The 25007-nt window shown below is 36.0% G+C and overlaps 3 protein-coding genes across 6 annotated transcripts in view; 2 read left to right on the plus strand and 1 right to left on the minus strand.

Moving 5' to 3' along the window:
- The first annotated feature begins 411 nt into the window (after positions 1 to 411).
- Positions 412 to 16640, plus strand: mier3a (mesoderm induction early response 1, family member 3 a). Of its 2 annotated transcripts, XM_052607619.1 has the most exons (13): positions 412 to 458; positions 1476 to 1500; positions 1829 to 1974; positions 2119 to 2253; positions 5168 to 5288; positions 5387 to 5460; positions 6867 to 6936; positions 7148 to 7290; positions 8359 to 8440; positions 8518 to 8612; positions 8930 to 9057; positions 9184 to 9329; positions 14224 to 16640. In XM_052607619.1, exons 1-13 carry the CDS (start codon positions 450 to 452, stop codon positions 14643 to 14645), a joined length of 1596 nt encoding a protein of 531 aa, XP_052463579.1. In that variant the 5' UTR covers positions 412 to 449; the 3' UTR covers positions 14646 to 16640. The 2 variants fall into 2 exon arrangements, with proteins under 2 accessions (XP_052463579.1, XP_052463581.1); XM_052607621.1 differs by lacking the exons at positions 412 to 458; positions 1476 to 1500; positions 1829 to 1974; positions 2119 to 2253 and adding an exon at positions 4574 to 4716.
- A 498-nt stretch (positions 16641 to 17138) lies between these two features.
- On the minus strand, positions 17139 to 19982 carry setd9 (SET domain containing 9). Of its 2 annotated transcripts, none has more exons than XM_052608967.1 (6): positions 19796 to 19982; positions 19256 to 19578; positions 17912 to 18035; positions 17725 to 17840; positions 17533 to 17638; positions 17139 to 17447 (listed from the first exon to the last, which is right to left on the minus strand). In XM_052608967.1, exons 2-6 carry the CDS (start codon positions 19374 to 19376, stop codon positions 17360 to 17362), a joined length of 555 nt encoding a protein of 184 aa, XP_052464927.1. In that variant the 5' UTR covers positions 19377 to 19578; positions 19796 to 19982; the 3' UTR covers positions 17139 to 17359. The 2 variants fall into 2 exon arrangements, with proteins under 2 accessions (XP_052464927.1, XP_052464928.1); XM_052608968.1 differs by having other exon boundaries at positions 17145 to 17447; positions 19653 to 19982.
- A 1225-nt stretch (positions 19983 to 21207) lies between these two features.
- The window catches only part of pdxp (pyridoxal (pyridoxine, vitamin B6) phosphatase), a 4982-nt gene continuing 1182 nt past the window's right edge, over positions 21208 to 25007 (plus strand). Inside the window, exons 1-3 of one of the 2 annotated variants that reach the window (XR_008185415.1) lie at positions 21208 to 22079; positions 23245 to 23712; positions 24736 to 25007. The exon at positions 24736 to 25007 is cut by the window's right edge and continues 1182 nt beyond it. Coding sequence is in view for 1 of the 2 variants with exons in the window: in XM_052607622.1 (XP_052463582.1) it covers positions 21476 to 22079; positions 23245 to 23570 (930 nt within the window). In the remaining variant the exon portion in view is untranslated. Of the gene's footprint in view, positions 22080 to 23244 lie in introns of both variants that reach the window. The other variant, XM_052607622.1, reaches the window with a different exon arrangement.

Consider the following 25007-nt stretch of genomic DNA (forward strand, 5'->3'; position numbering starts at 1 on the left):
GAAATATTAAGGAGAATTATAAATAAAAATGGAAAGAAAACATATGTTTTCAAACAATCTCATTTTCCTAAAGATTTTTTTGTTGAAAGTAGACAATATTGATCTTTTTTTTTATTCAGGTAGCCTAAAATGATTGCGCTTACTGAAGAAGATTTGTTAATTTGCATAATCTATGTCTTTTTTAAATAAAAGTTATTTATCACAGTTAACCCGGAATGTTTTCAAAAGAATAATAAGTTTGGTGTATTTTTAATACATCCTAATTAATTCTCAGGTAATAAAACCTATTGGAATACAGTTCGCCCTCAGCAGCCAATCCCGTGCTCCGCTCGCCGTGCGTTCCAAACGCATCAGCCAATCAGAGCGAACCTGTTGAAATACTCTCCCACAATTGGTTATCGATGTCAATCCGGGCTCCGTCGTAAAGCCAGTAGTCGAAAGGTACCAAGATGGCGGAGGTAAGTTGGAAAATAGGAGGAAGGCGTCATATTTTGGTCGTTCATTTCTCTTTCCACAGTACATTAGTTTGGGATTTCTGTATCTGATTACGTGTAATGATGTCTTATCGTTAAATAAAGGCCAGTTTTGTGGAGATATGAGCGGTTTTTACAGTCAAAACAAGTGTTTGAAGCGTCGATGGGGCCTCTTTTAGCATCGAGCGTCCGTGTTTTGCGTAAGATCTGCGAGCGTCGAGCGCGCGCGTTGGTTAAATTTAGTCATAAAACAGCTAAAATATTTTCTTTCACGCTTTTCTCATATTTTAACTTATCGGTTATTCCACTTTTATCGACTAAAAGTGGTCAGGGTGATTTTGTTTTTCGTTGCTGCAGTAGCGGATTGATGCTGTGACGACGTCAAACCGTTTATTTATTTTTTTTTGTCCTATTTTAAAATTAAATGTATGTATTATTTTCTAATACCACATGGCTGTATATTGTTTGAACCTCTGAATAAATAATACAAATTGATTTGGCTTGTTAGTGACCCTCTGAAAACTGCCACCGCTGTATATTCTATGTATCATTTATATACGTTATAAACGTTACTCAGAGTCACTTATTTTTTTATGAATCTCTTTTTTTTAATTAACATTTTTATATTCGGTGACAGTTTTGTTAGTTTTAATTAATTTCATTAATTTTATCTTCATTGGTCTGTCATCTGGGGAAGCATATTATTATTATTATTATTATACTATGGCAACAGTACTTTTAAAAGTAAGCTAAAAACTCCGGTTATATTATCAGCTGTCACTCATCAAATCAGAAATGTTAAGAAAATTACAAAGACTTTGAAAACTTTTGAAATATATTCCATAATTACTGTTGAGTTTGCAATAGTAACAGTAGGAGCTGTGGAAATGATGGTTACTATTGTAAGGTTTTGGTTAAGGGAATGAACCAGTACTGTTTAATAAATTTGTAGATTCCCAAAACTTAACATGTATTTTTTTTTTTTTTCATTTGTAATTTCAGGCTTCCTTGGGAAGTACAAGCCCAGGTAAATATTTCTCTTTATATATTTGATAATGACAAATGTTAATTGGTTTGAGTCTTAAACATTTGTGTGTGTGTGTGTGTGTATATATATATATATATATATATATGTGTATATATATGTGTGTGTGTGTATAATACAAATAATGAAATTATCAAAAACAAATATTTGTGTGTGTATAAATATATATGTAAATGTGCATGATATATATATATATATATATATATATATATATTTATTTATATTTTCATATTTATATATATTTATATGAATATAATAAACCTACATACATATATACATATACAATTTTGTTTTGATTTTATCTTTTTAGTTGGCTCTCTATCATCGGAAGATCACGATTTTGACCCGACGGCAGAGATGTTGGTGCATGAATTTGATGATGAACGTACGTTAGAGGAAGAGGAGATGAGGGAGGACGAGTCAAGTGGGAGCTCAGAAATCGCTGATCTGGAGAAGGTTTTTATTTAAAAAACTAGGCTGATATTGTTATTAATATCGTTTAATATTTTCCAGCACTGATTTAATCACCCATATATTGCTCGTGTAGTTTTCCGAATTGTTTGCAGTGATTAAGTGTTGAATTAAAGTTGTGTGCCACAGGAGGGGAGCATGCCGTTGGAAGAGCTGCTGGCGTTGTACAGATATGAAGCCGGAGACAGTGTTGCCGGAGGGTCGAGTGTGGACAGCTCGTCTGTAGAGCTGACCGATGAGCTGCCCGACATGACGTTAGATAAAGTAAGTCGCTGGAGTAGTTACGGGATCTTAAGATTTGTTTTTATCCAGTCAAACTTGGAAACAATTTAGAATTTTGAAGTGTTTTTAAAGAAGTCACAAAGGCTGTATATACAGGTGCATGTCAATAAAGTTGAATGTTGTGGAAAAGTTCATTTCAGTAATTCAACTCAAACTGTGAAACTCGTGTATTAAATAAATTCAGTGCACACAGACTGAAGTAGTTTAAGTCTTTGGTTCTTTTAATTGTGATGATTTTGGCTCACATTTAACAAAAACACACCATTTCACTATAAACAAAAAATATGATGACATGCCAATCAGCTACTCAACTCAAACACCTGTTAAGGTTTCCTGAGTCTTCAAAACGATCTCTCAGTTTGGTTCACCAGGCTAAACAATCATGGGGAAGACTGCTGATCTGACAGTTGTCCAAAAGACAATCATTGACTCCCTTCACAAGGAAGCTCGCTGTTCACAGAGTGCTGTATCCAAGCATGTTAACAGAAAGTTGAGTGGAAGAAAAAGATGTACAACCAACTGAGAGAATCGCACCCTTATAATGATTGTCAAGCAAACTGGATTCAAAAATTTTAGTGAACTTCACAAGGAATGGACTGAGTCTGGGGTCAAGGCATCAAGAGCCGTGTCAAGAATTTACTGAACCACAGACAACGTCAGAGGCGTCTTACCTGGGCTAAGGAGAAGAAGAACTGAACTGTTGCCCAGTCTGGGGGAAGGTGGAGAAGCTCATAGCCCAAGTTGCTTGAAGCCCAGTGTTAAGTTTCCACAGTCTGTGATGATTTGGGCTGCAATGTCATCTGCTGGTGTTGGTCCATTGTGTTTTTTGAAAACCAATGTCACTGCAACTGTTTAACAAGAAATCTTGGAGCACTTCATGCTTCCTTCTGCTGACCAGCTTTTTGAAGATGCTGATTTTATTTTATTGGCACCTGCCCACACTGCCAAAAGCACCAAAGTTGGTTAAATGACCATGATGTTTGTGTGCTTGACTGGCCAGTAAACTCACCAGACCTGAACCCCAGAGAGAATCTATGAGCTATTGTCAAGAGGAAGATGAGAAACAAGAGACCAAACAATGCAGATGAGCCGAAGGCCACTGTCAAAGAAACCTGGGCTTCCAGACCACCTCAGCAGAGCCACAAACTGATCTCCTCCATGCCACGCCGAATTGAGGCAATAATTAAAGCAAAAGGAGCCCTTACCAAGGATTGAGTACATGTACAGTAAATGAACATGCTTTCCAGAAGTACAAAAATTCACTAAACTTTTTTTTTTTTTTATTGGTCTCATGAAGTATTCTTATTTGTTGAGATCGTAAATTGGTGGGTCTTTGTTAAATGTGAGCCAAGATCATCACAATTAAAAAGAACCAAAGACTTAAACTACTTTTTTTCACAATTTGAGTTGAATTACTGAAATAAATTTTTTTTCCATGACATTCTAATTTATTGAGATGCACCTATTTGATCAAAAACACGTTAAAAAGAGTAATATTGTAAATTATTACTTATATAAAATAAGTTTTCTTACGGAATGTATTGTAAAAACAATTGTGCTGCTTCATTATTGACCATGGACCACAAAACCAGACCAAATGTAAAATTTTTAGAAATTGAGGTGTATACATCATCTGAAAGATGAACAAATATATTTCCATTGATGTGTGGTTTATTAGGATCGAACAATGTTTGACAGAGATGCAACTATTTTAAAATCTAGAATCTGAGGGTGCAAAAAATTTTTTTGACTTATACAATGGTTTTTTTGGCTCTTTTGGCTACAAATATACCCCAGAGACTTAAGACTGCTTTTGAAAAATAGAAATCTGTATTAACATTATGAATGTCCTTACGGTCACTTTTGACATTTAATGCATCCTTGCTCAATAAAAGTGTTTAATAAAAAAAAATGGTACTTACCCCAAACGTTTGAATGGTGATGTATCACAGCTTCCACAAAAATATGGAGCAGCACAACTGTTTTGAGCGTGGATAATAATCAGACATGTTTCTGGAGCAGCAAAGCAGTATATTCTTTCAAAAACAATTTAAAAACTATGATTATTCCAAACTGTTGAGAAGTTTTGTTTGTGTATATATACATTTTGTGCTGTTCATTGGGGATTGAATGGATCGTAATTGATCCGTACGGACCCGGCTACACAGTCCGGCACGCATTTAATCTGCAGATTAATTGCACAAATGAACAATAATAGAGTGAAAGTTTATAATTTGTATGTGTTTCGCACTCAAGTGATTTTAAACCATTCCAGCTCAAGAAGAGGCAAAAGAGAACGAGATTTCAATACTCAAGCAAACACGCAGAGAGGCACGTTTCAGACGGCGCACGAACATCGAACTGAATCCTCTTTCGCATTTCCTTGCGTTTGCACAGACACATGCACATAAAACTGACAAAATACCCGTCTCGACAATGATTCTGGTAAGCGAAGTCGGTTATGTCTTAAGTGAAGAAAAACAGCTGAGAAAGAAATCAGATGTGCATCATTTATATTCGATCTGTGCATCAGGTCTTAAAGGTACAGCAGTCTATAAATACCTGCTTCTGTCATTACAAACAACAACGCATTTCTGTATCTGAATGCTACTGACCTCATTTTAATTGTTCTTTTGGTCTCCTTATTTATCTATCCTTGTGATTTATATATCTGCTCTATTTTTTCATTGGCTGTTACCTTGTCTTTTGATCGTAGTTTTTGTTAAGGTATAGAAGAAGTACTTGGCTTCAAATAATAAATGGAAAGCAAAGTTTGATTGATTTCATTTCCTTTGCTGATCTGATCTGTGAATCAAAAACGGTGATCTGATCCGAGCCGTGAGTTTCCATTCATGTTCGTTGACCTTGTTGCATGTCCTCTTTTCTCGTAAAACAGGAGGAAATCGCTAAAGATCTGCTCTCTGGAGACGACGAAGAAACACAATCTTCTGCCGATGACCTCACACCGTCGGTGACGTCACACGAAACCAACGATTTCTTCCCCAGAACTCTTCGCTGTAAGCTCGTACACATTGTTTCTGTACATTTGACTTTATGCTTCAGTTTCCATTAGATTTTATTTTTTTATAGCTCATTTTTGTTGTTTGTTTTTTAGCAAATGTGGTTTATGATGGAGACAAAGAATCTGAGGGAGAGGATGAAGGTTTGAATCCTGAAGACTCTCGCAAGGTGAGGAAAATCACTTTTACTGACTTTGTAATTGTTCTCCACAGTAATATTCAAAATTCGAGTTCAAAAGGGGCTGTTTCTTAGGGCATCCTTAAAAATGTTCTTGTTTGCCGTAACCTGACCGACCCTGTCACTTTAGGACCGACTCAAATTGTATATATTTTTTTGCTTTTAGTCCGACTGACTTTCCGGTTGTAGATTTGCGTTTAGACTGACCAATTTTTTTTACTCTTCAAACAACTAATACAAAAGCAATTAAATAATATATAAATAATATTATGATTAGGGCACTATAATACATCTAAAAAATGCATTGAAACAGCTCTACACCGCTTTAACTCGGGACGAAGTTCTGGAAAAACTGAGCCCAGATCTTTTCCCAGCCCTTCTCCCGTCTAGTCTAAAACCGTGACTGTGTCGACTGTCACTATGTTCGAAAATCTATTGCACGAATCGATTGGACCAACCAACACAAGTTTCGAAAGCGAAAATAGGAATTGTTTTAACAAATTTCTCTCAGAGCGCGTCCATTTTTTTTTTTTTTTTTTTTTTCTCATGCATACAGATACAGTTTCGGGCTAGAATCACCTACTAATGTGCATTATTATTATTATTATTTTTTTTTTTTGACATTTCTAATCGTAAACAGCCATGTTGAAGCCTGCAGTAAATGTTTTGCATTATGGCAGTCCACTCTGCTTATTGTTTTTCGAGAATGTTGCACTCCTGTTCGTCATTGTGCACGTAACTTCACACCAAAAAATCATCAGAAATATTGGTCTTTACCAATATATTGAATCTTTAAATTCGTCCTGCCTGTTGTCCGTGGTTTTACCTATATTTGGTGTTATTTGCCATATAAAACGTATTTAGACATGCAAAATTGATTTTACAATCGATTCAATGAACACTTGTTACTCAAATCAAACAGGATTTTTTTTCACCAAAGTGACAGCCCAAGAAAGCAAAGTAAACGGTCTCTCATTTGTAGGTTGCATTGACACGTAGCGGTGGATGCAAGTAAAACAGTACCTAATTTTTTTCTCTTCTCTCCTGAAATTCATGCAATAAACATGTTTTTGATAAAGATTTACATTTGTTGGTGGAATATATAGCCTGCATCAAAATTAGGTTTGCAATTATGCGCCCGAAGGCATGGGTTGAAGACCCAGTCAGTGACGTCACGATATGCTAATTTGTTGAAATTCATACCGTGATAACCAAAATTTCATTTTTTTTCTTTTTTTTTACATTAAAACAAAAAAAAAAACAGACCTACCTACCGACCCTTTTTTTTTTTTTTAATGCAAACCAAAATATTTTAAGGATGGCCTTATCACTTATGTGTGTCAGACAAATTTTTATGACGTTTTAATGTCTGTGTATATTTTATTAATTTTTCACAGGAGATCATGGTGGGATCTGAATATCAGGCAGAGATTCCTGCGCTCACCTGTTATAATGACCACGAAAAAGGTGAGTCTTTCACATTTAAAGTAAGTGAATATTGTTCCATCATGTTTTAAAATACAACATTGAATGCCTTTTGACATATTGCATGCATGCATTTCTTAGTGAAACAGAATATTTAGTGCGCAATCATTGGTTGACACCTGATGGCACTCAAATAAAACACTTCAACATCTTTTAATGCAGCGTGTTTGAAAATGTTCTCTGTGTTTTTCAGTGTACGCAGAGGAAGATCAGCTGCTTTGGCAGCCGGAAATGTTGCCCGAGTCAAAGGTCAAAAGCTTCTTGCAGGACGCTCTGCGTGTGGACGGAAAGATGGATGGAGATGGCAAATGTTCTCTGGTCAAAGACAACGAGCAGGTGAAGTTTTACACAAACCAAACACATTCGTTACACTTGAGAGGCTGTTAATTATGTCCACTAAATAGATTCTAGACACTTCAGCACTGTTGTAACTCTTAACCCTGTAAAGCCTGAAAATAATGGCCTGATTTTGTTTAAAGGGGACAGAACACACCAATCCCATGTTACTCTTGAGTATCACATCATAAGTCTTCCGCTTTATCAGATTTATAAAAGACAGATACAGCTTTCTGTCATCAAGCAAGCAAAGGTTTTGCATAGTGATCGTCTGCAAGCAAATTCATCAGTGAATCCTGAAAAAAATAGGTTTCCACAAAAATATGAGGCAGAAAAATATGTGCCAACTCTGACAAATATGCCGGTGATAACCGTAAAGAGAGAAGTACGATCCGACCTCATGTGATTAACTGGAAATAAAGAAAACTGTGAAAGAACGGTTAGTAAAGAAAAATTTACTTGAATGATATTGTAGTTACATTTTCAAGTTGACGTTAAAAATCGTAAAAAAAAAAATCTAGAATCGGTAAAACATTCTGGAAAAATCTAGATTATTTTTTTTTTTTTTACAAATCCTCCAGCCCTAATTTATGATAATAAGAACCATTATTAAATAATTTAGCGTCAACAATAATTAATAATCACAGAACAGTAAATCAGCATATCAGAATGATTTCTGAAGATCATGTGACACTGAAGACTGGAGGAATGATGCTGAAAATACAGCTGTGCATCACCGAAATAAATTTGGTATAATATTCAAATAGAAAATAAATTTTAAAATGAAATAATGTCGCTCAACATTAATATTACTACAGCCGTGGTGAGCGGAAGAAACTTTGATCGCTAGTGTGTGTGTGTGTGTGTGTGTGTGTGTGATATGAATGGGTCATGCATGGCATTTAAAAAAAACATTCAGTTAGATTTGATGATTCCTGCAGAAACCCTGAAGTATGATGAGATGTAAATGATCAGAAATCCCAGTTCTGATCATGTGGATGATTTCAAGGGCTTAGGAAATTTAAAGTAAGCTTTTATAGGGTTAACTAACCTGTTATTTATCTCCAGGCCTTATATGAGCTTTTGAAGTGTAACTACAACGTCCACGAAGCTCTTGAACGATATCGCAGCAGAGACAAATCTTCAAAAGGTGAGTGGAAATATCGCCGTTGTTTTGTTATTGTACTAAGTGTTGAGTAGTAAACTAATATAAATGTTATTATTTAGACGAGATGCTCCCGTGGTCTGAAGAAGAATGCCGAAATTTTGAACAGGGTCTTCTGTTGTACGAGAAAAACTTCCACCTCATTCAGAAGCACAAAGTAAGACGGTGTCTTTTAATGTTAGATATTTAAATGCAGTTTTGAGTCCGAGTTTGCTTAAATCAGATGTCACTCTTGTTGATTACAACATGAAATTCCATTAACATTGGATGCATGCTTTTCTAAGTGAAACTTAAGAATCTTCATAATATCGCTCTTTGTTATTCATTGGGATGTGATCGGTTTTAAAAAAAATAATGTCATGCTGGATTTTCATTTAAATTATTTTATGCATGCAGAAACTTTGTTTTGCATCGTTTTGAACCAATAATGCATGATTAAGTTGCATGTAACTTTTTTTTTTTTTTTCTTTAAAGGTCAACACACGAACGGTGGCAGAATGTGTTGCGTTTTACTACATGTGGAAGAAGTCCGAGCGATTCGACTTTTTCGTCCAGCAAAACCGGTTCGGGAAGAAGAAGTTCAGCAGTTATCCTGGCGTCACGTGAGTTTCGTAATGTTAAAATGTTCAGTGTGAACCTGATGCAGAGCGATAGGAGTTTTATAAGTGAGTCTAATCCAGTTCTCTGGAGCTCTGAATGCTGATTTCCTCTCCTCATGCCCTCTGCAGGGATCTGATGGACCGGTTGGTGGATGAAGCCGAGGGTTTGGTGGATGGATCTGCGTCTGTGTGTTCCAGCGGCAGCGGCAGGATCGAGCCTCCAACCGAGCAACAGCTCAACCTGCTCAACTCCATCACAGCCAGTGACCTCTCGGGTACATTACTAAACCTTTTCAGGCATGCTTTTACCTCATTTGTGACCCTGGAGCACAAAACCAGTCAAAAAGGTCAATTTTTCAAAATTGAGATGTATGCATCATCTGAAAGCTGATAAATATCTTTCCATTGATGTATGGTTTATAAGGATCGGACAACATTTGGCCGAATTATAACTACCGTATTTTCCTGGCCATAAGTCGCACTTTTTTTCATAGTTTGGCTGGTCCTGCGACTTATAGTCAGGTGCGACTTATCAAAATTAATTTGACATGAACCGAGAGAAATGAACTAACAGAAAACATTACCGTCTCCAGCCACCAGAGGGCGATCTATGTTGCTCAGTTCTCCTGTAGTCTACACTGAAAGCATAGAGCGCCCTCTCGTGGCTGGAGACGGTAATGTTTTCTCTTGGTTCTAAATAAATGCGACTTATATATGTTTTTTCCCTCATCATGACGTATTTTTTGACTAATGTTACTTATAATCAGATGCGACTTATAGTCCGAAAAATACGGTATTTGAAAACCTGGAATCTGTGAGGATGCAAAAAACAACAAACTAAATATTAAGAAAATTCAAAAGTTCTTAGCAATGCATATTACTAATCAAAAATTAAGTTTTGGTATATTTACGGTAGGAAATTGAATCTTCATAGAACATGATCTTTATTTAATATCCTAATGATTTTAGGCATTAAAGAAAAATCTATAATCCTAACCCATACAATGTATTTTTGACTATTGCTACAAATATACCCCAGAGAGTTGAGACTGCTTTTATGCTCCAGGGACACATTTTTGTTTTAATGCTCTGATAACAGCTTTCTATTAATGTGTAAAGCAATAAGCCATTGTGTTAGTCATTTTTAGTGTAAGAAGTGTTAATAAACACTTTAAACTTTAGGGAAGTCACTGTAAGAACTGCCTTTAGTGGCTTACACTACAGCAGCAATATAAAATATCAGTGTTCAGTAAATAAAATACAAAAAGTAAGTGAGACTAATTTATCGGCCATTGGCTGAGCTAGACTTTCTGCCAAAATTTCCTGATATTTATGTCATGTCAGTGGCTGGGCAAATCTTTTTTTTTTTCCTTCCATTTATTATTATTGAATAAATATTGGGGGAAAAAAATAAAATACATTCATGCACAGAGGACCTAACCAGGGCTCCAGACTGCGACTAAAACAATCGCATTTGTGACCAGAAATATTAATTTGTAAGTGATATATATTTTTATAAATCTACATGTTATGACTTAACGCCTTTTTCCCTGCTTGTTTTGCGATCACATCTTTTGTTATGCTGACGTAATAAACTAAGACGATGCGCGTCAAAGTTTTAGTGGGGGAAAAAAGGCTTTGAAACGGTCCTCATCTGTGCCGAACAGCAGCGTTGACTGCACTCTTGCTGAAAGCAGCTCCAGCTGTGCAGCACGAGAGAAAGAGAGAGAGAGAAAATGACGGAGGCGTGTGAAGTACAAGTGCAGAAAAGCAGTGTCTATTTCGTGCAGAACTTGAACAAACTACAACAGGTAAAGCTGTCAGCTGTGTGGAGATTAACAGTTCTCGTTTATAATTTATACTAATAAGGCTTCTTGTTATCAGGATCTATAGTCTATATGCTGTGTTTGTTAAAGCATGACAGCATTTATGATGCTTTGATGAGGAGCCTAACCTACACTCAGTGGCCAAGTGATGCTGAAGTATTTATGGTTTGCGATATCGGTGCATTAAACAATTTTTTGTGACTGAATATAGTTCTCAAGTTGGAAAGGACTTAAGTTCCCAGGACATCATCTAGATTGATTAGAAGGCTGATGTTGTAAAAGGAGGGGAGATAAAAACACAAAAATATGATTTGAAATGTAAAGGTGTTTTAAACCAAGAAAAAATATGAATATAATGCCTTTATTCTATGGCACTTAAAAAAAATTAAGTAGCGCCTTTATTTTGTTTCTTATAGGAGCCTGATGGTTTTTTTTGGTCTGGAGCCCTGCTAACAATATCTGACGAAAAAAGTGGAATCAGTTCATATTAATTTATATATTATTATATATTACTTTTTATTTAATCAAAATAAATTATATAATTTATTTAAAAAAATTTTTTTAATTATATGTATTTAATATAAGTGATTTAGTTACCTTTTTTTATATTTAATCAAAATAAATTACTTTTTATTTGTAAAAAATTTATAAGTGTAGTTAATATAAGTGATTTAGTTTAGGGTTGTGCCGATAGACGATAGTACCGTGTATCGACAATAGTCAGAAGCAGATTTCTCTGTTGATAATCAAGACGATATTAGGCTCATTCTCCCATTAATGTATTAGATTATAATAATAACTTTTTTTATTAGGCGGCCTATTATAATTCAACTATCAAACTGCCCAGCTATTTCACTTCAGCACCGCATTTCACACAAACACACACCGCACAGGAGGATTAGAGCTTGTAGTCCATGAAGCTGTAATGCTATGAGTCGAATAACTCGTTAAATCCATGAAATGAAAGAGATAGAAAACGAGGAGTTGGTGTCCCACACATTTAATGGCTGCTACATGCCAACACGTTCTTCTCAAACATGAGATTAACTCTTTCTTGGCGTTACAAATAAATAAGAAAGGCGGCAGAGAGAACATATAGTGGTTCTCACGTAGTCCTTCTCTTAAAGACTGATCACTTATAACCCTCACTATGTGGTGATTAGAGTTGTTCCGATTCCGATACTAGTATCGGAAATATCTCCGATACCACAACAAATTCTGGCATCGGCGAGTACATGAACCCATATACCGATCCGATACCATTTTCTTAAACAAGATCTAGTTATGACCGTTAGCTTTGCCTAACCGCTGCACGGTTCTTCTTCGCTGCTCAGAATGCATTGCAAACACAGGAAGTTGTGCTGTGTTGCCACAAGCATCCCGTTTAGAGCAACGAAGAAGAAATTAAGACGCGTTAACAGCACTGATCTATATATGACTGGATCGCTCATCGCGTTCTAAACTGCCAAAAGACAGTGAAGCCCCTTCTATATTATAGATCAGTTGTTAGCAGTATGTCTCTGTAGTACCGGTAGTTACCGACTCCCGAGTATATTCGGTACCCACAGCTGCATTCAGTCGCTTCCGTGTAAGTCAAAGCGCAGGGCTCCAGACAGTAGCCGAATATGTATACTAGTGTCTGTGAATATTGAACTGCAAAATACTATTTAAATATTACTCCTGCAAATTCTACATCTCTGTGGGTGACGGGCGCAGATGCGCGGGGGCTCGCTGTTTTGTAGTCTCTGCCGTGTGTCACTATATGAGGACACGGACGCATAAACCGTCACTTCATGAGAATTTACCGTTTCTTTTGAGAAAACTGTCATATCATAAACACAGACACTCAAAGATCTTCATGGCAGCCCATTAAAATAAATGTTTGGTTTGACATAAGTAAAGTTGTGTTGTAGCCTACAGTAGATGTAGCTATGTCTCTATGTAGTAATAATAATACGTCCCGATTAATAATAATAATTATTCCTAGATGGTTGCTTGTTTTTTACTTCTTGTAAAGAGATTATCTGATTAATCTCTTTAATCAGAATTTTTTATTCTCCTAGTTTTATTTTTTGCAGTTTTTTTTATACAGTTATATTGTAAAACTAAAATACCTTTTTTAGTTTGCGGTGTTAGATTTTTGGCTGCAATTGAAGTTATTTTTCGCTTAAGAAAATAAATACTGTCAAATTCATGTCAGATAATAAAAATACTGTAATGAATACAGTAGTTCACCATGTATTTGTTCATGTTTTATTAAGGGATCAGTCTGAAGCACACCATAAAATAATTCTAGCAATTTACACAGGGCTAGTAGTATATACAGCTGTATATACACATACACACCCAGGTATCGGATCAGTACTCGGTATCGGCCGATACCCTGAGCCCAGGTATCGGTATCGGGAAGAGAAAAACTGTATCGGAACATCTCTAGTGGTGATGATGTAGAAGGACTATGTTAGAAGAACCACTGTGGATAAGTTCGCTCTGCCGCATTATTATATTCATGCACACTGCACTATAATGTGATGCATGCAAAATACAGAGTTTTGGCTGTTACAAAGTCTCCATCCACAAACAGACGTACATCATATTTTATTACACTTAAACAAGTAATCTGAACAGCCTATACGTGTGCAATATATTAAACGTTACCTCACTAACGGAGTTTAATGCAACAGTTATGTTGTATGACTGATACATTAGTTCAATTCAACTTTACTCCAAATATATGAACTCACCTGTTTTGAATACTTTTATATTTAACGTGTTCGATTATGTCCAGTATTAGTGTTAAACTGTTGGACTTTAAAAGAAATCTACTTTCGATATTCAGCGTCGACTGATTTTGCAGAACATTTAGACTAACTTCTGTGCACATATGCGGCAGATTTGTCACAGGATGCGCGATATGACCGTTGTGTCCGACTATATATGAACAAGCTGATGTAACGTTAGTTTATCAGTATGTTTGAAAGTACAAATGGTTCTGCTATGGCAAGAACAAAGAGTCTCTCTCTTGCTCCACTCATGCACGATAATATTGTGTATCGTCGATCTCACAGGTTGACGATATGACGATTTGAAAAATTACCATATCGCCCAACACTAATTTAGTTACATTATTTAGGGTTAATAAGGTGTTTTTTTTTCTGAAGGATAATTTTTAAGCAAGCATGCATTAAACTGATCAAAAGTGACAGCAACTACATTTCACAAGATTTTGGTTTCAAATGAATTATTTAAGTTGCAATATTTAAAATTAGTTTCTGTATTTTTGATCTAACAAGTGTAGCCTTGGTCATGAGCAGACGCGTCTAACCTCTTCCTCTTCCTCCAGCGTTGACCAGCACAGTGGCATCGGTGTGTAACCCCGCAGACGTCAGCTGTCTGGACTCCTACAGCTTCTCCTCGCTGGACGGGCTTCACCGCGGTCCCCTGAGCCACGAAGAGCCGCTCAACTACTCCAGCAACAGAGACGGAGACTGCCTCAACCTGATGGAGACGGGCTTCTACCACTCGGAGCTCGGGCAGATCAGTGTGTGCGGCGAGGACTGCGAACGCCCCCCGGCCAAGCGGATGAAGATGGGCCTGTCGGAGCCGTTCTTAAACGACAGCAGGAACATGAGCGTGGATTTCGAGGGCCGCACGCACCACATCACAAGTGCCAAAATGGCAGTTTCGGTCAGTGACTTCAGCGAGGCGGGCAGCTACATGGGAGCACACACACTACATCAGCACACGGCGCTGCAGTCGGAGTAACACTTCGTGCTTCATGCAATCCAATATATTCCTTCAGTTTCCTGATTATATATACATATATGTGTATATATGTACAGATTGATCTTTTTTTTTTTTTTTTACTATGACATCAGTGATGTCTAATTGTACAGACCTAAATCTTGATTTCTCAAGAGCTAATACAGCCATTTATTTTCCAGTCTTGAATTTTTGGAAGTGTCATAAGCGTGTGTGCGTCCGAATACTGTGGAAAACATGAACTGGCGTACGTCGGCCGACAGCAAGGGGGTTTTCTAAGCCATCATCTTGACGACATGAGCTCGGCCTCTCTGTGTTTCCCATCAAGTGTTTACAGCTCAGCCTTCGTCTGGATGGCGTTTAGGACCACTTCTTAATTTGGGTTTTTTTGCACCATGGAAAGTTCAGCCTTGGGAGGTTTTCTGCTATTTCGAAATGACTGCAAAAACAAACCTACGAACAATTGAAAGTGGAATAGGCCCTAAATACAGTAAAGGTATTAGTGTGTGTAATTGATCTACTTCTGCGCATATTTATTAGTGTTTCTCTTGCTTTAGCAGTCGGCGTTTTGCATATTTATTGCAATGAAGACCATTGGACTGCATTACAGTCAAAATCTTTGGTTTCCCAAAGTGGTTTTGAAATACTGGCACATGCATTTTTTTTTGTTTTTCAATCTGTTTTGATATTTAGAGATCACTATTTATTGAAAAACCTTTTTTGCAGGGATTTCTCATCATGGGAACCGAACCCAAACCCGCAGTTTTACCCGTCTGCTCCCTTCAGTAACTTAATTATGCAACGTTGTAAATGACTCCTCGTCGTCATCGTTTGTGTTCGTTTGCGTTCCAAGTCCTCGATGAAAGCCTGCAAGCACTGACCCGACGTTTATCTATGCATCAAGAATTGCTTACAGATGAAACGGATCATTTCGGACCTTGTTTGCTTGTTTTATTTAACACGCTCTCGTATGGCAATAATTTGTAAATATGTAGATACCACATACCTTCCATTTTTTTTCTTCCTCTGCTAACAGACTTGCTTTTGAGTCTGCGTGTGCCACAAGAATGCCTTCTCGACTTACTTTAACCGTTCGTTTGATGCTTTTCCTCATAAGAGAGTTGCTTAAGAAGAGAGTTATTTATTTATTTATTCACTCGACTGCAAGTGGGTGTTGTATTTAGCGTCCGCTGGAGACGAAGAGCCGTCGTTGTCTTCACAGGAAGTCACGGCGCTAGCTGAATGTACAGTATTATCACATCTTAGGGATTTACTGAACTCGAATGTCTCTTGGTTAAGGCAGAAGCCCGGTTTGCAGTATTGCCTTAACCTTCATTCAGAACTTGGGAGGGTTTTCAGGAAGGCGATCTCTCTCTTTTGGACGGTTCACGCTGTGTCTAAGATAGTTTCCTCGTACCTGTGGACCGAATCCTCCATATTTATATTTTTGGACTTGACATACTTGAAGGATGTGTATTGATCAATTTAAATACAATATTCTCCAATGCAGTCCTGTAGGTTGTGCAATTAATTTCTCCTGTCCCTTACGAGAATGGAAAAGAGCTTTAGGAAATGTCTTGGTGCAGTAATTTGTGTCCAAAAATTTGTGTTAAAAAATGAATAGCTTAACATTTGAAATTGTAATGTAATGGTTGTCTGCTTCCAGGGAAAGAAAATGTACATTTGAAAACCTTCCATTTATCTTTGGAAATGTTGTATGCTTTATTTTGTTTCATATTCGATTGGTTTTCATTCACTTTCATGCTTTTCGGAGGCGGGGAAGTTACTAGTTAAAGTTGTTTTCAACAAAATTTGATGTGATTAAAATTATAGTGTTGAATAGACAATCAAACGTCGATTAATATTGGAAAAGGACATTTTATCATTCTAAATGTTTGTACATAGAATCTGTTCTTGTTTTGTTGGTTTTTATTTTGTATTTTATGTTGTACCTAACTGGCGAACCATTCCAGAAATAAAGTTCTGGAGATATTATAACAGTGTTGATGAGTTCATCCAAAAACTTGATCGAATTTGACGCCTCTGGATCTTTATTTGCAGTAACGATTATTGATTTTTTAATTTCTGTAGTGTATGTCCGTTTAATTATGTAATCGAAGGAAAAAAGAGTTTAGGTTTAACTTCCTCTACTTAATGTTTTTTCACAAACATCTATCAAAAGTTGATTTTATGGCAAGAGTAACAACATTTTCATTTTTAAATAGTCGTAAATGAACATCTCAGGAAAACTAGTTTTCAAAGCAGAACTATTTCATAACTACTACTTCACCCAAAAATGAAAATTTGCTGTGGAGAAATGTAGCATTGCATCAGTGTCTCACCAATGGATGCTCTACAGTGAATGGGTGCCGTCAGAATGAGAGTCCAAACAGCTGATAAAAACATCACAATAATCCACAGCACTCCAGTCCATCAGTTAATGACTGGTGAAGAACCAGAAGAAACAAATCCATCATTAAGGCTTTTTATTTTTTTTATTATTTTTTTTTTTTTTTTTAAACCTCAAACTGTTGCTTCAGCCCAAAATAAGTCTTATTATTTTTTTGGTGAACTATTCCTTTTAATAGTTCCTTAATTCCTTAGGCTGGAAACCAACACAATTTTCTTTTTTTCACAAGGTTTATATTTATAATACAAATGTATCAACTTTTTATATATATATATATATATATATATATATATATATATAAAATGATTCAATGCACAATTGTGTAGTAGTTGGAGAAGAGCTCTTCACCACAGTTAATCTCTCTCAGTGACACAAGAACCACACAGCGCAAAGGTCTGAAATAGAAACAGAAAGGTAAGCAAATGTCAATAATAATAATATCCTAATAGTAATAACAGCATATGAAGTCTCTCATCTTGCCTTTGAGTGTCAGCTCTGTAGTTTACATTGGGCAGGAACTGACGGAGCTCGAGAGGAAACCCTTCAGGCACGTCATACTCCTGATAGCAGACGTTCGCAGCTTTTTCTGTGGATGACAAGCCACTTTATTCTCAAAGATGTGCTCCTTAAGAACTGTGGAGGGGTGAGACTCGTCCAACCGGACTGACTGACCGTTAGAGCAGTTGTTGACATACTGTCCCACGGCGAGAGGGTTCACGGGGTCAGAGGTCAGCCAGGAGCAGTCGCTCAGACACAAGGGGCCGAGTCTGTCCCGTCCGCTACACGAGCTGTTCATCAGTCAAGACGTTTGATTTGTGTCTATGTGGTGCACTCATAATGCGCTGTGAATGCAGCTCACCGGTACACAGTCTTCGAGAGCGCTCTGTCGTTCCCATCAATCAAAACACCATCGATGCATCGAAACACAAAGGGATTTCTGATCGACTGGAAGAAGATGGGCTCATCCGCCTGATAGATGGTTCCTGCAAAAGGAGAACATCACAACAGCATTCTTATAATGATAAAGACAGACAAGAGTATAAACCAACATTAATATTTATGACAGACAGAAATCAATTAAAAGAGTAAAATACATTCAGATATCAACAACTGAGCACTGTGCTATTACCGAACCTTTAATAGTATGAAAATGCATGATATGCAAATACACAGTTCTTAATAATTATGTGAAAAGAGACATTGTGTAGTAAGCACTACTAAAACATTTATGATTTATCACCAATTTAAAAATAAAATATTTTATTTTAATATTATATAATATTATTATTACATCTAATACTAATTAATAATAAAAATTAGTTATTAATATTTAATAAGAAATATATAATTTATTAATTATTATTTTACTATACAGTGGGTACTGAAAATAATCAGCACATTTAAAATAATTACATTTTGTTGCTTTGCTGCCTGAAATATATATATTTATTAAATATTAAATAAATGATTCTTTAATAAAGAAAAACTGTGTCCATCTTTATTTCAGGCTGCAAAGCAACAAACTGTGATTATTTTAAAGAAGGGTAATTGTTTTCTATACCCAATGTAGTATTATTATTATTAATAATGTGATAGAAAAATAATACTATGAATATATTATTTAATAAAATTATCTATTAAAACTTAACAATAATAACATTATTATTGTCATATTATTATTATTATTAAATATTATTGTTTATTAATAAGTATTATCTTAATATTAATCATAAATAATTATAAATAGTATAAATACTATGCATCTACTAAAGAAATGCACTATTTGTCAGAAATAGTGTTTCAGTAATAATATGAATAATATTAAAATATATTATTAATACTTCTACGTAAATAAAGCATTAGTAGTTGTTTCTTTAATTATAATTATCATGATATAAAAATAGGTTTAATAATATTTTATATGGATAAATTATATTTGTTATTGTCATAATTGAAAATGCATTAAATAATATTTAAATATTCTTTTTTTAATGAATGAATGAATGCTTTATTTCGAACATAAACATAAAACGAGTAACAAAAGAAAGTAAACTGTATATATTTATATTAAATATAAATATATATAATTAAATATAATAATATAACTATTAATAATAGTTATAAAATATAATGTTAGTATTGTTAAAATAAGTGTTGTTGTTTATTAAATTATTATTTATATAAGATGAGTGAGGTGTTACACCTGGATACATAGCTACAATACTTCCTTTCGGCGCGCTTCCCCGCGTAACAAAGACGCCAGTTCCCGCCAAATGCAGAGAGCTGCGCTTCCGCTCGATCCGGAAGCCCAGAGCGTTCAACATCACTGCAGAGGGAGCATCGCGTGTTTCATTCCGAACGTTAGTGTACTTGTCGCGGTTCGCCTGAGGGAGGAACCGGAGCAGCTCGCTTTGATTCTTCAGATCGTTTTTCAGGAGTTCAGTGAATAAACACACGAGAGATCTGAACACTTCCTCATCTTCGACTAACTTATCTTGCGATCGATTCTTCACCTGACGAAGAGTTCTGAGAAAACAAACACACTGAACTCAGTAAATCTGAGCATGGCTGTGCCTGACAGAGCACTAACTGAACTTTACCTCTCATTTTTCTGCAGATTTAACGCTATCCAGGGGACAAATCTGTGCCTGTAGGATTTCCACCTGACCTCAAACGCTTTATAAAGAGCTTTAATCATATTATTCGTTTACATCAGAGCTGCATCGGCGGTCAAACAGCTTACCTTCCTTCACTAGTGATTCGCGAATGAGATTCATGTTCGGTCGAACCGATTCGATTGAATCACTCGAGTCTTAGCGACAAAACTTTTCATATTCTGTCTAATGTATTCGGAAATATGGTGATGAACAGTGGTATGTAACTATTTGTTTGTTCAGTGCAAAAATATGACGTTAAATGTATGACATATGACGTAATTTTTTTTTAAAACCGATTCTCTAAACGTGAACAAGACGCTATTCTACATTACCGCCACCTTGCGTCTGGGAGACCAGTGCGACATGAGAAAGGTGCAGTGCTTTGCTGGAGGAAATTGTATTACTATATGAAATCTTAATAATAATATTAACAAATAATAGTAATTTTGACATGCTTTAGAATTTAACATTATTGTCTCTTTGTCATTCAGTGCTCAGTGGAGCGCTGTTATCTTATCTAACTAGTACTACAACTAGCCAGAGAGGTCAAACTCCAATTCCTATCGTTTTAGAAAGAATTAATTATTAACAAATATATAGTATTATATATCCTATATAACCCAGGCATAAACTTTAGTCCTGTTTAGAGGACAATATATTTTAGAAAATTTCTATATACATGCCACAGATTGAAGTCTGGATGTCCCGAGTATATTCAGGACTTTTCAGAGATCATTATAAACATTTCCTCTTCTTGGATTTTAAATATGACTCATATTGACAGAATGATCAAATTTAGCACTCTCAGGGGAATATGATAATGTTTTGTAATTATCATTTAAATATGATTAACTTTCAAATTGTTTGTCCTAAATAAACATTTCAGAAAGAAAATGTTGCCAAGTTATTACTCCCATATTACACTAATTTTCTTTGCCCTAAAAACACATTAATATGCAAATTAGATGCAGTGTATAGATACATTTTTTACAAATTTATGGAGATTTTATGCACAGATTGCCTAAAGTTCAATAGTATATTAAATCATTCTGTTATATCTTTCATGAAACAACTGAGAATCATCAATTTGTACAAAGTTAGGCTAAAAATAGCCTGAAACCTAAAAACTGACTGAATAGAAAAAAAAAAAAATCATTGTTTTTGTCTATACATGCCGTTTAACGGATAATTATTTTATTTTTTAATAACTTACTCCTGGCATCCTCTACAAAGGACATATATATATATATATATATATATATATTATATATATATATATATATATATATTATATGTTTTTCTCCATTTGTATCTTGAACACACAAAATCTTCAGGAGGATAATATTATAAATACATTTTAAAGAAATAAATTATTTTTTATACTATTTTTAAAATATGTTTTATTACCAATGTACATATTTATATAGATTATAATGCAAACATTATTAATTAGACCCATCGCACCTGGCCAATAAAAGATCACCTCTATGCTTCTAAGCCCCACCTCCTTTCATATTAATCATCCACATCTGCTCGCTTTCTGATTGGAGGACACGGAGAAGTAGGCGTGTCCATTTCAAGATCCTAAAACGTGATTGGATCTCGTCTGTTCTCGCCTCAGAGATGGACGCGCTGGTGAGCCGCTCCACTGCGTCGGGTTCGGTTCTCCGTTCGTTCCGTTAACCGTTATCTAACGTTACCTCAGCGTGTTTGAATACAACAGACGCAGTTCGTCGTTTTCCATCATAGGATCTCAAGCCAGCAGGATGGCAGGCGCGGCGGGTGGCGGCAGGGGCTGTGTAACGCTCCGCGGCGCTCAGATCCGGGACCTGCTGGACGCTAAACACAACGTGCTGTTCGACTGCGACGGCGTCATCTGGAACGGAGAAACAGCCGTTACCGGAGCTCCGGAGGTGGTCAGTCTCCTGAAGCAGCGCGGCAAACGCGTGTTTTTCGTCACCAACAACTGCACCAGGCCGCGGGAGAACTACGTGCAGAAGTTCAGCCGCCTCGGTTTCACAGACGTCGCGGAGGAGGAGATCTTCAGCTCGGCGTACTGCTCCGCCGCTTACCTGCGCGACGTGGCGCGGGTGCAGGGGAAGGTGTACGTGATCGGCTGCGGTGGAGTGATGAAGGAGCTGCGGGACGCCGGTGTGCCGGTGGCGGAGGAGGAGGACGCGGAGCCGGGCGCCAGCATCTACACCTGCCCGCTGGACCCGGATGTGAAGGCGGTGCTGGTGGGATACGACGAGAACTTCACCTTCATGAAGCTCGCTAAAGCCTGCTGCTACCTGAGGAGCCCCGAGTGTCTGTTCCTGGCCACTGACCCGGACCCCTGGCACCCGCTGAGAGGAGGCAGGGTCACCCCGGGTGAGTCAGGGCTGCTGACTCCCACTCAGCATCATGAAAATGCATCTTCTTATTGAAATCACAAGCAGATTGTTTGCATATCGTGAAACGAGTCCGGGTCACACTTCACCTCAAAACCAAAAGTGGGGGAAAAAAGATTTGTTGTAATGCCACGGGGTTTAATCCCAAGTGAGAGTTTGGGGTATCATTGTGCAAATGCAGATCATTTTAATCAAGCCCTGGAAAATCTTACAGAAATGAAAAAAGCTATTTGAAGTATAACATCCGTTCTATCATTAGCAGCTTAAATTAAAGACCTATTTTAAAATGACAGTTTTGGGTCTAAATGTGCATTACAGTACACTATGCATATAATTTCTTAAAGCAAAAAACCTTACAAATATCAATCGTTTTATTTTTTATTTATTTTTTAGGAAAGAAAAAATACACCAATTACAACTTTCTGCATTCTGACAGTTATATTAATGGTATTTCAACACTTTCTCCACCAAAACGATCACTGCTTTTAGTATAAATAAATACATAAAATGTTCATGATATAATATTTTTATGCATTCTGTCTATTAAAATCAGGGATATATATATATATATATATATAACAATAAGAAAATAAAGGACTTTTACAATTTTTGCATTCTTAAATCATCTTCATGGCAATTAAACAGTCTTCACCAAAACTCTCAAAGCTGTAAAATATATATATATATATATATATATATATATATATATATATATATATATATATATATATATATATATATATATATATATATATATATATATATATATATATTTTTTTTTTTTTTTTTATTACACTAATACAAAAATACACAATGTAAATAAGATGCAAAATATTTGGTTCCCACAGTCCTGGAAACATAAATCTGTTCTAGCATCATAACAGTCTACTAGAAAAACTAAAAAAAAAAAAAAAAACAGGGAAATGTATTGGTCAGGAAGTGCTTAAACCTAAAAATAGGTTACATATCTTTTGATTTTACTGTGATATGGACCTGTTTTCAAGAGCTTTGATTTGATCTGAAGTCTCTCAGGGGTTTGCGGTAGCTGTAGCTGTGATGTTTGTTGTGATGAGCTCCCTGTCAAACGCACTGTGGGGTCATTCTCTGATGCACGTGTGAATGACGTGTGTGTGAATGTGACGCAGGGTCCGGCAGCCTCACGGCCGCTCTGGAGACGGCCAGCAGCAGGAAGGCCACGGTCATCGGGAAGCCCAGCCGCTTCATGTTCGACTGCATCGCCAGTCAGTTCGATGTGGACCCGGCGCGCTCGCTGATGATCGGAGACCGGCTGGAGACAGACGTTCTGTTCGGCAGTAACTGTGGCCTGACCACGGTGCTCACGCTGACCGGGGTCTCCACGCTGGAGGAGGCGCTCGTGTACAGAGACAGCCAGGAGCCGCAGCAGAAGGACTGCGCTCCTGATTACGTGATGGAGTCTGTGGCTGATTTCCTGCAGGCTCTGGATGATTGACAGCTACAGCTTCACTCTCAACACGGACCGGTGACATCAGCACATCAGTAATCACCGTCTGACACCAGACGCTCGGCTCCACTGAGAATAAATGATCACACAATTAGACTTCAATATATTTCTACCCTTCTATTTTGGAAAGGTAATTATATTTAAGGGGGTTTTATTTTTTCCACATAAATTTTAAAGTGGTTTTTTTTTTCAAAAATTCAAAAATTGGATTCAAAATTTTTCAGAATTTATTAGTTTATAGTTCCATAATTTTCTATGAAGAAGATATAAAATATTAAGAAAATATTCAGTAATCACTGTCTGACACCAGACGCTCTGCTCCAGTGTAATTAAATCAATGACAGAATTTTACGTAAATATGTCTTCCCTTTTATTTTATTTTTTAAAGGTAATATTTAAGGGTTTTAATTATTTATTTTCCCATTCTTTTTTTTAATTATTTTGCTTTAATAAATTCATGAACATTTTTTAATCCTCTTAAATAGTTTTTAATAAAATATCAAATAAAATATTTAGGAAATATTCAATAATGAAAAAGAGTCCCCATAGATATAATTACTTATCCATAATATAACCAATTCCAAAAAAAAAAAAAAAATTAATGCGAAGAAGATTAGTCTTTTTTAAATTTTAGATTATCTTATATTGTTAAATAAGATATAATATTAAATTATAAAATAACAAATAAATGAAAAAAGTAAATCGACTTAAATACTTTTACCTTTTAATAATAAAATAACACAAAATAAAATATTAAGCGATTATAAAACAATAGAAGAACATATGAAAAAATAATGAAATAAATGTAAATCCCCTTAAATATAATTACCTTTTAAAAATAAAATAATACAAAATTAAATAAAACATCCCCTAAAATACCTTTTAGCAATACAAACAAGTATAAAATATTTTATTTTGAGTAATTTTATTTTTGAAAGGTGATTATATTTTAATTAATTCATAAATCTTATTTTATTCAAAGCTAATAAAAAATACAGTCCCCTTAAAAAAAAAACCCATCATCTGTCAAATGAATCTCACAGTTCATGCAGCTCCTCAGATAAGATTCATTTATGCATCACATGCTTTCAACAGACAAAGAGCCGTTTATTAAAGAAGATGAACTTGAATATGAATGTGACTTCTTTCAAAGGGGGTAAATCGGGTCGGATGCTGTCAGTCTCCAGAAAGACACGCAGTCTTTGGAAAGCATTCGTCCATGAGACGAGCTCTGTATGAAGCGACTGCAGGAGGCTTTCTTAATGACACTCATCCTGATCCTCTTTCACTGAGTGGAAGGATTGTGAGAATATTCTGCTCAAACTCCTTTGTGTCCCAAAGAAGAAATAAATTCATCCGAGTTTGGAGTCTGAGTAAATGATGACAGAAATCTGCTTGTATATCCCCTTTTACTTGATTTTCAAT

The sequence above is a fragment of the Carassius gibelio genome, chromosome A10, assembly GCF_023724105.1.
Source record: "Carassius gibelio isolate Cgi1373 ecotype wild population from Czech Republic chromosome A10, carGib1.2-hapl.c, whole genome shotgun sequence".
NCBI classification, from domain to species: domain Eukaryota; kingdom Metazoa; phylum Chordata; class Actinopteri; order Cypriniformes; family Cyprinidae; genus Carassius; species Carassius gibelio.